We start from the raw sequence: 15,261 nt of genomic DNA on the forward strand, positions 1-15,261 counted from the left end.
AGCTGGGACATTTTTCAATTATAATTGCAAGCCACAGACAAAAGAATTTGAAGACTATTCATTTTGGCTACTGGAGCAAACATTTCTTCATAATCAACACCATAGGTTTGAGTAAATCCCTTAGCTACTAGGCGAGCCTTAAAGCGCTCTACAGTACCATCACTCTTATATTTTGTTTTATTGACCCATCGGCATCCTACAACCTTTTTATCTTTAGGTAGCTTGCAGATTTCCCAAGTTTCATTTTTATTTAAGGCATATAATTCTTTCATCATAGCTTTAACCCAAACATCCTGACTTTTTGCCTCATTAAAAGTGACAGGTTCTTGCATAATTGAACTAAGAATATCAACATACCTTTTTGAGAGATTGTTGTAGCCAATGCATTTTTCAATAGGATGCTCAGTTGTCATGTAAGTGACAAAATCTCTAAGATAGCTCGGTGGCCTAATAGTCCTCTCTGATCTTCTTATAGATTGCTCTTCCGGCTGATTTAATGAGTCACTTGGCTAGGTGGCTTGGATATCACTTGACTGAGTATGAGTTATAGCTTCAGTGTTGCTAGCTTCAACATGTATCACACCATCAACATGTATCACATCATCAAAAGGGCTAACATTAGGATGCACAATAGAATCAAATATATTTTTCTCCCCCTGATGAAGATTTTTGGATTCATCAAAGTTTTCTGAAAAAAAGGGAGCAACTTCATCAAAACTAACATCTCTAGAGATATATAAACAACTATGAGTAACATCATAGCATTTATATCCTTTCTTGGATGAAGAATATCCTAAAAAAAGGCACTTAATAACGCGAGGAGTCAATTTATCCTTTTCATATGGGCTGGTAGATACAAACACAGAACAACCAAAAGTCTTAAGATGACTAAGGCTCAATTTCCTTCCTTTGAGAATTTTCATCGGAGATTTTCCATTAAGACGTTTACTAGGGAGCCTGTTGATTTGATAGCAAGTAGTAAGAACAACATCCCTCCAGAAGTATTTAGGAACGTTCATTTGAAAAAGTAAGGCCTGGGTTTTTTCCAACAAATGCCTATTTTTTCGTTCAGCGACTACATTTTGTTGAGGTGTCCTAACACAAGAAAATTGATGGTCAATGCCATTTTCTTTTGCAAAAAACTCAAAGAACTGATTTTTAAATTCAGTTCCATTATCAGACCGAATAGCTTTAATTTTGGCTCCATATTGAGTCTCAACAAACTTGTAAAACTCCATGAATTTAGAAAGCACTTTATTTTTTGTTTTCAACAAGAAAATCCAAGTAAGTTTGGAGAAATCATCTATAAAAGCGACATATTATCAAAAACCAGAATATGAGTCAATAGGGGTTGGTCCCCACACGTCAGAATGAATCAATTCAAACATGCAAGAAGAAACAATCTCTGAAGTAGAAAAAGGATGATGTGATAATTTTGCAAGTCTACAAATATCATAATTATTGCAATCAAACTTATGACCAAAAAATAAGGTTTCAAGAGCATAATTGGATGGATGTCCAAGACGAAGATGCCATAATTTACTTTCTTCTCCATCTGACATGAACATTCTACAGTTTTGCTCGAGAATATGAAGCCCATGAACTTTTTTTCCTTCACCAATCGTCCTCCTCGTCTTGCGGTCCTGAAATAATACATTAGTTGAAGAAAAGATGACAGTACAGTCGAAGTCTTCAACTATTCTAGCAACAGACAACAAGTTTGATGTAAATTGAGGAATGTAAAAAAACTTTGGAAACAGACTGATTGTTAAAGAAGCGGATTTTTCCAATCCCTTCCACTTGAACGACTTTTCCATTGGCAACAGTAACAAGTCTCTTTCCATGATCATAACTGAAATCTTCAAGAAGAGAAACATTTTTTGCAATATGTTCTGAAGCTCCACTATCAATTATCCAGGAGACATAAAAGTTAGAAGGTATACCTTTATTTGTAGAGGATATGGTAGAATGGGAGAAAGCAGTTCTGGTTTGACCATCTTTTAGAGATTGGAGAATATCAAAGATCTTGTCTAAAGTCTGAGTGTTATCGGATCTTTGTTCTATAGCAGCATGCATGCACCTGTTTTTGCTTTTAAGTGCCAGGTCGACCATGTAGAACCCAACATCTCTCACGAGAATGTCTCTCTTTTTTGCAATGAGTGCAAAACCATTTCTTATTTTTAGCCTTTCCACTGTCATCAAGAGTTTTCAAGGCTTCTGTTTTAACACCGAAGGCAATATTATCAGGAGTTTCAATCCTGCTGACATGGTTCATAACTTTCCTTTTTTATTCTTCTCTCATAAGAGTAGCAAAGATAGAGTTTAATGAAGGTAGCTCAGAATTCATAAGGATCTGGCTTCTCATTTGTTCAAAATCATATCCAAGACAATGAGTAATTAGAAAATGCATTCTTTCTCTTTGGCTTTATGGAGAAGTCGAAGATCGATGATAGTGGGGGAATAGGAGTCCAATTCATGCCACATCATACACATTTCACTAAGAGGAAGATCACCCTTTTTTAAATCATGTATGTCTTGAGGCAAATGATACATTCGGGCAATATTATATTGTTCTCCATACAGTTCCCTAGCTGACCGTCAAACATTTTCAGCATTATTAAGAAACAAAAAACCTTCAACAATTTTTGCTTCCATAGAGTTAAGTAACCATGACGTAACTAGGTCATTATTGGATTTTCAATCATCATATTTTGGATCTAATGTACCAGGATTAGCGATTTTCTCGTTTATAAAGCCAAGTTTAGATTTGCCACTCAAATAGAGTGAAACGACTTTAGACCAAGCAATGTAGTTTGTCCCATTTAACAATATGAAAGTGATTTTAGAGCTAGGGCTGACCTGTTCATGCACAAAGACAGTTGTACTGGATGAGGACTGGGTAGAATTTTCATAATGTCGATCTACCATGATGATCCAAAAAAATGACAACCCCTATAACTTATCTGAAAAACTTCAGGCAATATGAACCCACTGTTCGGACAACACTTGTAGCAGCAAAAAATGCACAGGAGACTATTGACTAATGTCCTCCAGAATGAATCTCTATTCTTGGATGTGCAGCAGCAAACAACGAAGAAGAACAAGCAACAGAAGAAGCGTCGTTTGCTGGGATCAATATGGGTTGCACAAACAAAAGAACAACGACAGAGCCTGAAAGATCTGCAAACTGCCCCAGCGGCTGCAGACTTAAATCTGCAATACGATAATTTACGAGACTGTAGACACAAACAGGCAACAGTTGCAGATTTGATAAAAATGGCAATATTGATCTCCAATGGGACAACGTTTGAAATATGCAAACTGGGAACAATAGCGTCTGAAATCTGCAGACTGGGAACAACTCTGAGCTTTGATACCATGTGAAATAAAGAAACACAACAAAGAAGCAATGGAGAAGACTTTACGTGGTTAGGCCAGTGTGGCCTACATCCACGGTACAACCAGACTGATCCTTTTTTATTATGATAAACCATCAATACAACGAGCTTAATATAGCCCAGCCATAAGAGGCGATAAACATAAAGAAAATGGAAAGCAAATCTTTCCAAAAAGGAGAGAAGGAAACCAGCTCAGGTTGCACAAAAAGGAAAGACAAACTTAACACTTTCTAAAGCAGATCTTCAAGTTCTCTAACCATGTTGAATAATGTTTCTTTTAGGCCATAGTCCTAGGACATGCATAAGTTAAAGCATCAAGTTTTCTGTTAACTCAAGATGTGCAGTAAAAAGGAGAGGCATGTAAAAATCTGTCAAGCCTTAATTTGATGCTGCAACCAACAGAGCAAGTGATGAATGAGAAACGCCAAAATGAGAAGCACGTCATTCATGAGATGGCCTCAATACTAAGAATGGTGCTGTTGGACTAATCAATAAGAAGAGTAAGGAAATACATCTCATGGCCACAATGATGTATCTTTTCAATATTTCATCAAACTCATATTGACAAATCCAGATCGACAAGTGAACGAGGGATTGATGTGAAGCATAGTCCAAAGTTTTGGGGAAGCTGAACTCTGTTGTGAATTGAATAGAACCAATTATACCTCAATATGACTCAAAAATAGAACAAAAAGGTACCAAGATATCCATATAACTGCAAAACCTAATGTTATACCATAAAGCAAAACATCTGAATTATGCAAAATGCCTTTGTATTAACTACAACATCTAATTTTCAGCCCATCAGGTCATATAAAAGAAGGAAAAGAAAATAGAACCAATAGCAAAGAGGAACACAGAACCTCTACCTTCAGGCAGGCAAAATCTACCAAATGTAATGGATAAAAATTCTAAGATGGATTATATGTCCTGCTCTTTTAAGGGATGAAATGGTAAAGACTGTCACACAGAAACAAAGGTAATTTGTAAGAAATAACTAACAAAGAGAAAGAAGTCTGAGTCCTACATCAAAGTGTTCATCAACAACTCCATATTTGAAATGTGTAGTACCAAGTTCCTTAAGACTCGATTCTCGCACTGTTACTTTCCCTGCTTTCCGTAGTTGCACTGCTGATTCGCATGTCTGCAAAAATATCGCCCTATGATCATTGGAACATTGTGTTTTTGAAAGCGTGTGTTGTGTGTGTGTGTGTGCTACAAACTATAGTAGCATGCTATCTAGTATCTCCATTGATTTTCTAACATTGCAGTGGTTGTTCTGTGGATATGACCATATAGATGTGATCACCATAGTTAATTTTCTTTTTCTTTTCTAAGAACCTGAACTAAATTAAGAGATTTTGGTTGTAATTGAGGGAAGTAAGTTATCTCCCCTCAGTTATCGAAACTCCCCATGAGGGGAGCAGTTGCCAGATGATTAGGGAGGTGGGAGGTTATCCCTTCCTTCCCTGATCATCGGAGTTGTGGGAGGGTTCTATTGGCGTATTCTCAAAATCAAAACTGAAATACAAATACGTACCAGTAGGCGCCATGATGCAACGTGTGGGTGCTCGACGTTCTCCTTTGCCTATCGATGCCGATGATGAGCCCAAGCCTTCAAGTCGATGGTGAGCAAGACCCTGAACCCAAACTGAAACTTCTAGAATGTGGGCAATAGGCTGTTGGCTGCGCTCATCACACAACTTAACCTTCCTTTTATAATGAGAGATAGGGGTGGTTACTGAATGCAGTCTATCCACATTTATGTAACTTACACCTCCCTAATACCCATTAACTTCTCACTAAGAGCCAACTAACCATAGTGTCAATCAGGGTCACCCTATGGGTTGAACCTAGACCCGAAATGTTCAACATTCTCACACTTGACCCATTGACACTAAAAGTATACTAAATCAAGTTTTATATTGTTATCTCGACTTAATTCTTCAAGTGGGTTCACATGCTATCGTGTATCACAAGAATGAATCATAAGAGTCATGGAGATAACACCTCTTTATGAAATATCATATTTTTGCTCTGTTCTTATCACAAGGCCCCCATCACCCTCCCCTCTCATCCTAAGATTTCCACTGTCTTTCCGGCTTCAAACATCCATGGAGAACCATGAACAAGCGTTCTCTCTCTCTCTCATGTTCGTTGCTATGTGCTCACAATGCCGGCAAATTAAACACTGAAGGAATTGAATGCTGGTCGATCAGCTCCATTCAATCTAACATAGTAAAGCATAAATAATTGAACTTCTGTTTATGTAACTTTCATTTCGTTTCAAAATTTAAGGCGTTACTGCTAAAGTAGCTTACCATACAATGAATTTCATTTTCATAAAAGAATTAGAAGTGCCAGAGAAATTGGAGCAAGTTTCCCACGCATGTGAGTAGTAGTATTCTCGTGTTTCCAATCTTGCTCTAGCTCATTTTTAGACTCACACTCCTAAAATTTCCTTTCGTTCTCTAGCATCGATTGCTGCTTAAAACAGAAACAAGGCAGCCATGTTGCTTCCTTTGGAAGTTTTTTTTTTCTGCGACACCTTTTTTTAGGGTCATTTCTGGACAGCTATACTGAACCCATTCTTTTATGATATGGCCTATTAACCTGTTTGGGACTAGTATCCAAAGGGTTGAAATATCGCAGATGCTGGGTAATTCAATTCCATTGGTCTCTTTGGGTTATTAATTTGTCCTTTTTTTAGAGAAAGCTGAAAAGAGCATTCAGGAATTATAAGAAATTCCATTCACATACAGATGCATTATGTAGTATATTTCAAACTAAAAATGTTTATGTTTAGGCTATGGCAAAGAGAATCAACAGGCATTTGATCATTTGGTACTGTACCACCATACCATAGCTTACCGTGGTACAAGCTTGATTTACATATATCTAAGCTCCAAAAGAAAATTTTAACCATTGAATCATGCTTAGCATATTCTATTGTTATTTTAATGTGTTAAAGTTGACTCAATTAGGATGTTTTATATCATTTTTAAACCACTCTTATTTTCATGAATTGTGAGCCGCTGATTTTCACCATCTTAGAAATAGAATCTTACGGTGTATTAAACATGATAAAACCTTTGAATATACTAAATAAATCGTGCTAAACACATCAGTATAGTCAGATTTACCGTTGGGGTGGCTAGATCTATGCAAACACGAGTGTCTACCACCGTAAGCTATCATGCTACCAAACCACCATATATATATATATATATATATATATATATATATATATATATATATATATATATATATATATAGAGAGAGAGAGAGAGAGAGAGAGAGAGAGACGAAAGTAATTCAACATTACCACTCATGAAGATCAACAAAATGTTGAACCCATGAACCGAACAAGAACAAAAGTCAAAACAAATAAAGAGAGCACAAGATAAAAGAACATTAGACAGATAAAATGGGCTCACGCCATAGCCGCGTGCCCAGATTGAGACAAAGGATAGGTAGCATCAGCAGGAGGGAGTGGAAGATCACTAAGATGCATACGCAAGATCGCATAAACATCTACCAAAATTTTATGCACCAGGTTTTGAATGTTAACTCGAATATGACGAAAATGAGCATCGTTACGCGTCATCCAAACAAACCACCAAGAGGTAAGCAACCACGTCCGCCAGATGAACCTCCACCTCTTGCTGCGCCTAATACATACCGGCCCCAAGATCAGATCTAGCGCAAAAGACTCCTCCTTAACAAATACTTCCGGATGCCTCCAGGTCCTACTAAAGATTTCCATAAATATTGGGCAAGACCAGAACAAGTGAAACATAGATTCTTCTGCAGCTTGACAAAGCACGCACCAACTCGGGAGTTGAATGCCCCACTTCTTTAAATTACTGTGGGTCTGGATCCTATCGTGCAAAATTAACCAAGCCAGGACTCGCGAACGGGGGGAAGGACCCTTCGCCCAAAGCACATCCTCGGGCAACCAATCAGCCCCTGGCGATAGCAACGATCTATAGACTTTTTTGGTGAGAAACTCTCCGCTTGGTGCCAACGCCCACTGCAGCCACTGACCAAAATTTCCGAAGACCTCAAAATGGTCTCTAAAGCAGGCTAAAGCCCTCAACCACGATTTACGCAAGTGCGAGAGCGCCAAACCTCGGGTTTCCAGACGAACCGGAATAAGAGTTGGATCCCCATATTTAGCAAGAAGAAAACTAGCACAAGGGTTATCCGGTTGGTGGGCCAACCAACATTGCTTGGCGACAAGAACAATGCTTCGCAGTCTGGGCACCGAGATGCCTAAACCACCCATACGCCGAGGTAGAACCACCGAACGCCAACCAATCAAGTGACGCTTACCTGTGAGTTTACACCCAGACCAAAGAAAGCCTGCCAGCAAGCGCGTCAGCTGCTTCTCTACTCCCACAGGCATCACAAACAGAGACATGAAAAATTCTGGAATAGTTGAAAGAACATGTCTGACTAAGGTTAGACGTCCAGCGCTAGAGAGATAAGACGACTGCCATGAAAGCAATTTGCGCTTCACTTTTTGAAGCGTCGGAGCCCAAGCCGCTGAAGATAGAGGCTTCACTTGTAACGGCAAGCCAAGGTACATAATAGGCAAGTCAGAAGTAGTGCAATTAAAAATTCTCTTTCCAGCTGCAAGCATATTGGCATTAACATTGAACATGGTAATAGAGCATTTGGTCTCATTTAGAGAAAGCCCAGACATGGAGAGAAAGAACTGAATGATAAGCTTGAACCTGAGCATCTGTTGAACATTTGCACGACCAAAAATGATCATATCATCAGCATAAGTAAGAATATGACCCGGGAAGTCGGAAACCTGCAAAGGATCAATGAAACCCGATACAACAGCCCGCTTTAGCAAGACCACAAGACCCTCAGCAACTGCATTGAACAACAAAGGTGATAGGGGGCACCCTTGCCGCAGATCCCGCCCAAGCTTGAACCGGTCTCCTCTAATACCATTGATATTTAACATGGAATGGGCATTTGAGACCAGCTCTCTCACCCAACCAGAAAAATGACGACCAATACCGAAATTTGCTAACATTTGAAATAAGAATGGCCAATGCACAGAGTCAAAAGCTTTATGAAAGTCTAATTTAAGGACAAAGAAAGGTTGACCGCTATGCTGCAAGGAATGGACCACCTCGGACGCCATGATGAACGAGTGTTGGACCCTATTCTTACGGATAAAGGCGAACTGAGAGTCTGAAAAAATCTGGTTAGCCACCGATTTCAACCTATTCGCCAAAACTTTGGCAAACATCCGATAGAGAGCACTCATAACTGAGATAGGTCGGAATCGAGAAATATCATTGGCCTCATCATCTTTCGGAATGAGTGAAATAATAGCAACATGCAAATGATAAGGCAGTCTGGAGTTACGATGAAACTCATCGAACATACTCACCACGTCTGATTTGACACAGTCCCAAAAGATTCTAAAAAAGTCGACATGAAACCCGTCAATGCCAGGCGCTTTCCAACCCGACAGATCCTTAATGGCCGAAAAAATCTCATCTTGAGAGAACCTTCTTTGCATATATCTGGCTTGCTCAAGCTGAATTGAGCCAACTAGGAAATTACCAAAGACACCCTCCGCAGTTAACGAAGCAGAATATAAGTCCTTAAAGTATAGCGAGACTGCCGGATTAACGTGTTGATTGAGATAAGAAACACCCTCAATGGAGATAGAAGGAACAACCTTCCTCCTATGACGATGGGAAGCATATGAGTGAAAAAATTTAGTGTTGCCATCACCAGCCGCAAGCCATTGCACCCTAGACCTTTGCTTCCAACGAATTTCCTCTTTGATCCTCCAGTTTTTCAAGAGCATGGTTAATTCTAAGGACCTGGACTGAAGATTGAGAAGTTGCAAATCAGAAAGAGAGTCAGGAGAAGACATAGTCTGATACAACTCAGAAATCTCTTGATCCCATGCGGCTATTTGCTGAAATTTCTCCACCTTACGACTATGAAGCCAAGCTTTGATATCCTTAGCTAGACGAGAAAGCTTATTTTGAACACGTAGCGCGGCCCAATGCACATCAACAGTTAGAGAGATGTACCATTGCAAAGACAGTCAGAGCATGGAATTTGAGCTTAAAATTCTTCTCAAGTGGCACGTCCGAGTCACGAAGGAACGAAAACAACGGTTTTGCAGATGGAGCGATCTCAAATATCCTGCATTTCCCATATCCATACCCGTTTTAGTTCTGGCTTCAAGCAAAGCCAAGTAGAGCTGGAACCAGGTGGAGCCTTTGTCAGAAACTTATTAGTCCCGAGTCAGAGGTTGTTGCACCAGACTGAGTTAGCCTCAGTACAGACACGAGTGATCAAAAGCAAGCCGAGACCATGTGACATCCAATTAGTCAAAGCCGACCCAGCTCACACGGACCCAGCCTTCCTGAATCATGCATGGCAAGAACAATCGGCGTCTAGCTAGAGTTAGCAATATGCAGAGACAAGGTTGAGTCAATGACCCAGTTTGAGTTTGACCAATAAACCCTTGGCTCACCCCTTACCCAGCTTCGGCTGAGAAAGGGATAAGCAAGAGCTTACCTGTCAGACTCTTATCCCTTGCCGTCATTAATGCAATGCAAGGAGGTTTGACACTTATGAGAATGAAACCATGACCACCCATCTAATGGCCAAGGCCCTTCTACTGCACCAAACTCAAACCCAGATGATATTTTATTGACAGTAACAAAGAAGAGGCAGTAAAGATGACCCACTTTGCGAAGAACTTCATGCCCAACTGAGCAGCGTCCTTCCTCATGACCTCCCATGACTTGACTACCAAAGCCTCTTGCTCCTCAGAAAATGCCACGATAACTGTAGGGATCACACTCCTCCCTGCCACCCACAACCATATGGCACATATATGATTAGCATGCAGAGCTCGACCATCCATCTTAACATCTCCCCAGATGAGCACCCCACCCAGCTCATATCTCGAGAAATGCTCAGATGGATGGCTGTGGATTCTTAACAAATATTGATTTTAAAACTACTTGAAGAGGAAAATGACATCAAAAAAAGCACCACCATTTCTGTGACGGTGCCCAAAATGCGACTCGAATCGCATTCTGAGCTGCATGAACCGGTCAAAACCTGCATGACTCATAAGGCAAGGAAGGAGGCCAAGATGTATAGACGGACTCGGTCAATACCATTCCCGAGTCTCTCGAGCCTTGACCAAGTCTTCTCTTAGCTTAACAATGCTTGGTGAGCTCGTGAAAGGGTCTAGCGACTATGCCAGGGTTCTTGGGCTTGTGGGGCACCCAAAGTTAAGCCACGAAAGATGTAAACCAGATCGAGTAGACCGAGTCGGTGGCGTCCCAGCAGAATTTTGAGACCCGGGGGAGTCACCCAACTTCCGAGACAATTTACTAATTCCCCACTGTTCTTTCTTCTTCTCAAGACCTTAACAGTGAAAAAAAAATGTGCTCCAAAGGAACGATCAAAAGGACATCTTAAGGGTAATTTGTGTTGGATCATTTTTCGGATCACACAGTTTCACAGTCGTCATCATGATATAAAACATGATATAAATCAGGAAATACAACAAAGTATAAATCATGATCAATAGAAGACCGAAACAATGACAGGGTGCAGGCATGTCGGTTTCCGCAAGCAACCAAAATCCAGACCACAGCAAATAGACAAACAGTTGCATAAAACACAATGAAAACAACGAAAGCATGTTAATACTGTGCAAAAGGCTAAGGCGTACGAAAGTACTCTCCTTAGAGAAGATTCGCCCCCACATACTGTGCAGATCAGGGTTCGGCGTCCTTCCCCCAGAATACAATAGCCACGACAAACCTAACGGTGCACTCCAGCGGGTCGTCCTTCGAAAACAACCTCCACGAACCAAATGTTGCAGAACCACCCTTTCGGGAAAACTCAGGAAAGAGAGAGAGAGAGCAACAGAGGAGATGAGAAATCGCAGAGCCAGAAATTCGTCTGTCTCAGTCTGTGCGTAACCCCAGCCCTCACCACGCTTTTATAACTCACGAACGGTTATGAAACGTGGAAGGACCCGTTACGGATTCCAAATAACCGAAGAAACTTTGGGTAAAAAGATACTTTGACTTGATTGCTCGACACAGCACGGCGGGCGAGCGCACACATGTGTGTGTGGTGATCGTCCCACTCCCTTGTTCTCAGGAACAAGTGTATGAGTTCACTAGTTGCTTATAAAGCCCTCAGAAAACTCAAGCAAAAGCAATATGAGACTATTCCACCTCATCAAGACCACTATCTCTAAACAACCCATTTTCTTCTTTGAATTTTCTCTCCCTTCCTTCTTACACCTAACAATTTGGTCATAAAAAAAACAACGGCTTGGTTGAGAGGAAGCTAGGCAGCAAAACAACAGAGTGGCTCTCCATACTTGTTAGAGGCCTGCAGGCGATCGTTTGTTTGAAAGCTTCCAAATTTGCCCCCGAGAAGCTAGAAAAAGAGGAGCGCAGCTTCACACCAGAAGGTAACGACGTTGGTCTCCTTTGATCGCACGTTCGAATCCCAGCCTCCCCAAAAACCCACATCAAACTCGTCAAAATAATATGAAGAGAGAGAGAGAGAGCTATGATGCTTACCACAGGTGTGAGTAGCAGAGACGGCGGAGCTTCGAGTCGGTAGGTCCATGGCTGTTTTGCAGGAGAGAGACAGAAGGGAGAGGAAGATAGTAGACGCCCCTTGGAGCTTCTGAAGGGACACTCTTGATGATAGCGGTAGAGATACTTTGCTCTTGGGAAGGTCTGTCCGACTCTTTATGATTTAAATATACTGTAGGACTGACCTGTAGGATATTTCTTTCTTTTTACACTGTGTCACGGTTCTGCTGTTATCTGGCACAAGGGCTGAGCCACTTTATAACGAGGGTGGCCCAAGGGGACCGACCCCATTCTTTCACGGTCGAATTGCGTTTTTTTAGGGTCATTGGTTGATCGTTTTTTCTGTATGGATTTTTTAATTCCATTGGTTTCTTCTTATTTCACGTTTTCGTTGCAGGAACTGGGGTTTCGTTTTGGTTTTGATTGGAAGAAAGAGTTGATCTTTTATGAACTATGAACGCATGATTAGCTTTCTCTTGAGCTTTTTGTATTCTATTTTTTATAAGGTATGCTCCACAATACCCACAAGGCGCGTACCCTTCTTTTTAATGTGGTCATGGTTATTAGAGCTTTTTTGCTCATGCCAACATCGTGGCCGTCCGTTTTGTATTTTGAAAAGGTTAGAACGTCAACGGAACAGTAATAACTACGTGGCATTCATCCTTCTTTTAGAGTGATGGTGGGTGGTTTTACCAAATTTTGTTTCCCTTCATTTTTGCCCCTTAAAAAATCTATGTATATCAGTGGTCATTTTGCTTGTACGATTGAATGTATTGAGCTTAACATTTGGATTGATAGTTTTTGTCCTTGATGAGAATCATAATTAAGCTCTCATTGATTATTTTATCTTTTAATTGCTAAAATCTCTGTTCGTGCTTTCTGGTAATAGGATTGGGAGAGCAAATTGGATGGATTGAAACTAATTGAACTTTTAATAGCTATAGAATTTGAAAAGTGTATACTTTGGTAGTTTGCCTTATTTGAAAGATGTGTTGAGTTTTCATAATTATAATTATAAATTAGTAAAACAAAAATGATCTAATTTGACTTGTTTTTTTTTAACTTTATATATATATTTTTTTTTTATTTTTCTAAAGTTCAAAATCATAAATATCTATATTTAAAAAGACTTTTTTACCTTTCACATATGCAAACTTCTCCTATGTATATATATGAACTTTCTTTCAAACATGTAAATGTTTTTTTATAACAATGTATGTTATCATATCTGTATATCTCTTATTAGATATCAAAAACTTATAGTTTTAAAGTCATTGAAAAGATGACACGGGGGCTTATAATTTTCATGTTTTTATTCAGAACAGAAAACCCTTCTAGGGTTTTGTTTTTAATTTTCAAAATCAGAATAGAAACATGTTTTGCACCTTCTATGATTGCACATTTTTTATATGTTCTATATATATATTTTTTTGCTACCTACACCAAAAATTAAGAAAAAAGGAAAGAGATAGGTCGAGACATTAGCTTTTCATTGCCACCAAGATCACTTTGATCTGATGAGCGATTGAGAAAAAACGTCATCTGAAAAATAGATTGTTTCTCATAAATATGCAAACAATGAATATAGGTATGATTAAATTCACATAAAATATATGAAGACTTGAGAAAATTCACATATATTTTATGCAAACTTGAGAAATTCTACATATATTTTATGCGAATTTGAGAATGAACTCGAAGAAGTCTACATAAAATATATGCGAACTTGAAGAAGTCTACATAAAATATATGCGAACTTGAAGAAGTCCACATAAAATATATGAAGACTTGAGGAAGTCTACATAGAATATAGGTGGACTTCCTCATTTTGTTCAAGTTTAACAAGAAGTTTGCATATGATTTTATGCAAACTTTGTGAAGTTCGCAAAAAAAACATTCGGGCCTCATTTTAAGTGGGTGTATGTGGCACCCAAGGAATGGAGCAATATATCGCGTGAACTTCATCAATTTCATGCATGTGAAGGGTAAAAGGAACATTTCAATGTTAGTTATTTATGATTTTAGACATAAGAAGAATATTGTAAATTATAGGGTCATTTTTACCGTACAATAGAGTCATTTTTTTGTTAAAATCCATAAGTACTACCAAATTCTTTACTCATGAGAGTAGTTTTGATTTACCGTTCTAAGGTTAGAATTATTCTTGTTAGTTTTTCTGTTCATATTGTTCTTGTTATATACTATTGTTTTGTTATTATGTTTTATAGTATGTCTAATATTGTGTTTGCCTTTTATGCAAGATTGAAGTATCTGTTTGTCAAATGCATAGGTTTTTTATGCATTTTCTTTGATAGAATGTCATTTGAATTGCATGTTTAACATTCATGATTTTTTATCTAAAGATTACAAAGGATATGCATGCAAAACATCCATGTATGCACTTATAGGCATGAATACACAGGTAGACGTGCATATAGAGATGCATTATAAAATCAACTAAGGTGAAGCATGCATTCAAGTTTATCTGTTGCTATATTTTAATTACTAAAGGGAATTTGTCAAAACCTATAATAAAAGAGGAAAAAAAGACTATAAAATTTGAAAAATTTGTCAAAGTATTAAAGCAATATGAAGACTTAAAAATGGCCATGAATATGTGAATTGAGAACTGATTCTTATCAAAGTCGTGAGATTATTATTCAAGTGGGGTATTTTGGAAACATTGCAAAGCTTTTTGAGAGATAAGAAATGCATAACATTTTGTTGAACCAACATAGCAAATTTTCAATTGAATATCATAGATACTATGATGATGAGTGAATGCTATATGAATAAACATTATATCATGAAATTATTATCTTTTGTTATATATGGGATGAACTAATTCTCTCCCGGTTTTTTTGTTGCCAAGTTGTAGAAATATAGTTCATGTCATATTAGTTGTTAACATGCTTTAATTTTAATATAGAGAGGACTTTGTGTCGTCAAGTATCTTGAAATTCTCTCTATCCATGTGTGCCATTATGTTTTAACAATTGCTTACTTTTTTATTTTCATTAACCTAATCAGCACCTATGATGTCCCGTGAGAATCTAGTCATGTCACATGACTCATGAAGACGAGTATGCACTTACTGTGCATTTGTGCCTACCTTAGCTTAAATTCTTGGCTCTGCCCTTGTCTGGCACTCAACTCAAATTCAACCACAATTAGTTAGATTCCGTAAGGAAAATGGGTGGCCATGTTCACTCCCATCTCTCAAACTCAAGCTCCCA

The 15,261-nt window shown here is 38.8% G+C and overlaps 1 protein-coding gene across 1 annotated transcript; it reads right to left on the minus strand.

The window, feature by feature from the left end:
* Nucleotides 1-509: 509 nt before the first annotated feature.
* On the minus strand, nucleotides 510-12,087 carry LOC149847925 (uncharacterized). Its single transcript, XM_090002749.1, has 6 exons — nucleotides 11,803-12,087; nucleotides 10,139-10,259; nucleotides 9,473-9,587; nucleotides 4,426-4,542; nucleotides 1,474-1,643; nucleotides 510-726 (listed from the first exon to the last, which is right to left on the minus strand). The coding sequence occupies exons 1-6, from the start codon at nucleotides 11,954-11,956 to the stop codon at nucleotides 510-512; spliced, it is 894 nt and encodes a 297-aa protein (XP_089858875.1). The 5' UTR covers nucleotides 11,957-12,087.
* Nucleotides 12,088-15,261: the final 3,174 nt, after the last annotated feature.

This window comes from Nuphar pumila, chromosome 1 (genome assembly GCF_984573655.1).
Source record: "Nuphar pumila chromosome 1, dmNupPumi1.hap1.1, whole genome shotgun sequence".
Classification (NCBI taxonomy): Eukaryota; Viridiplantae; Streptophyta; class Magnoliopsida; order Nymphaeales; family Nymphaeaceae; genus Nuphar; species Nuphar pumila.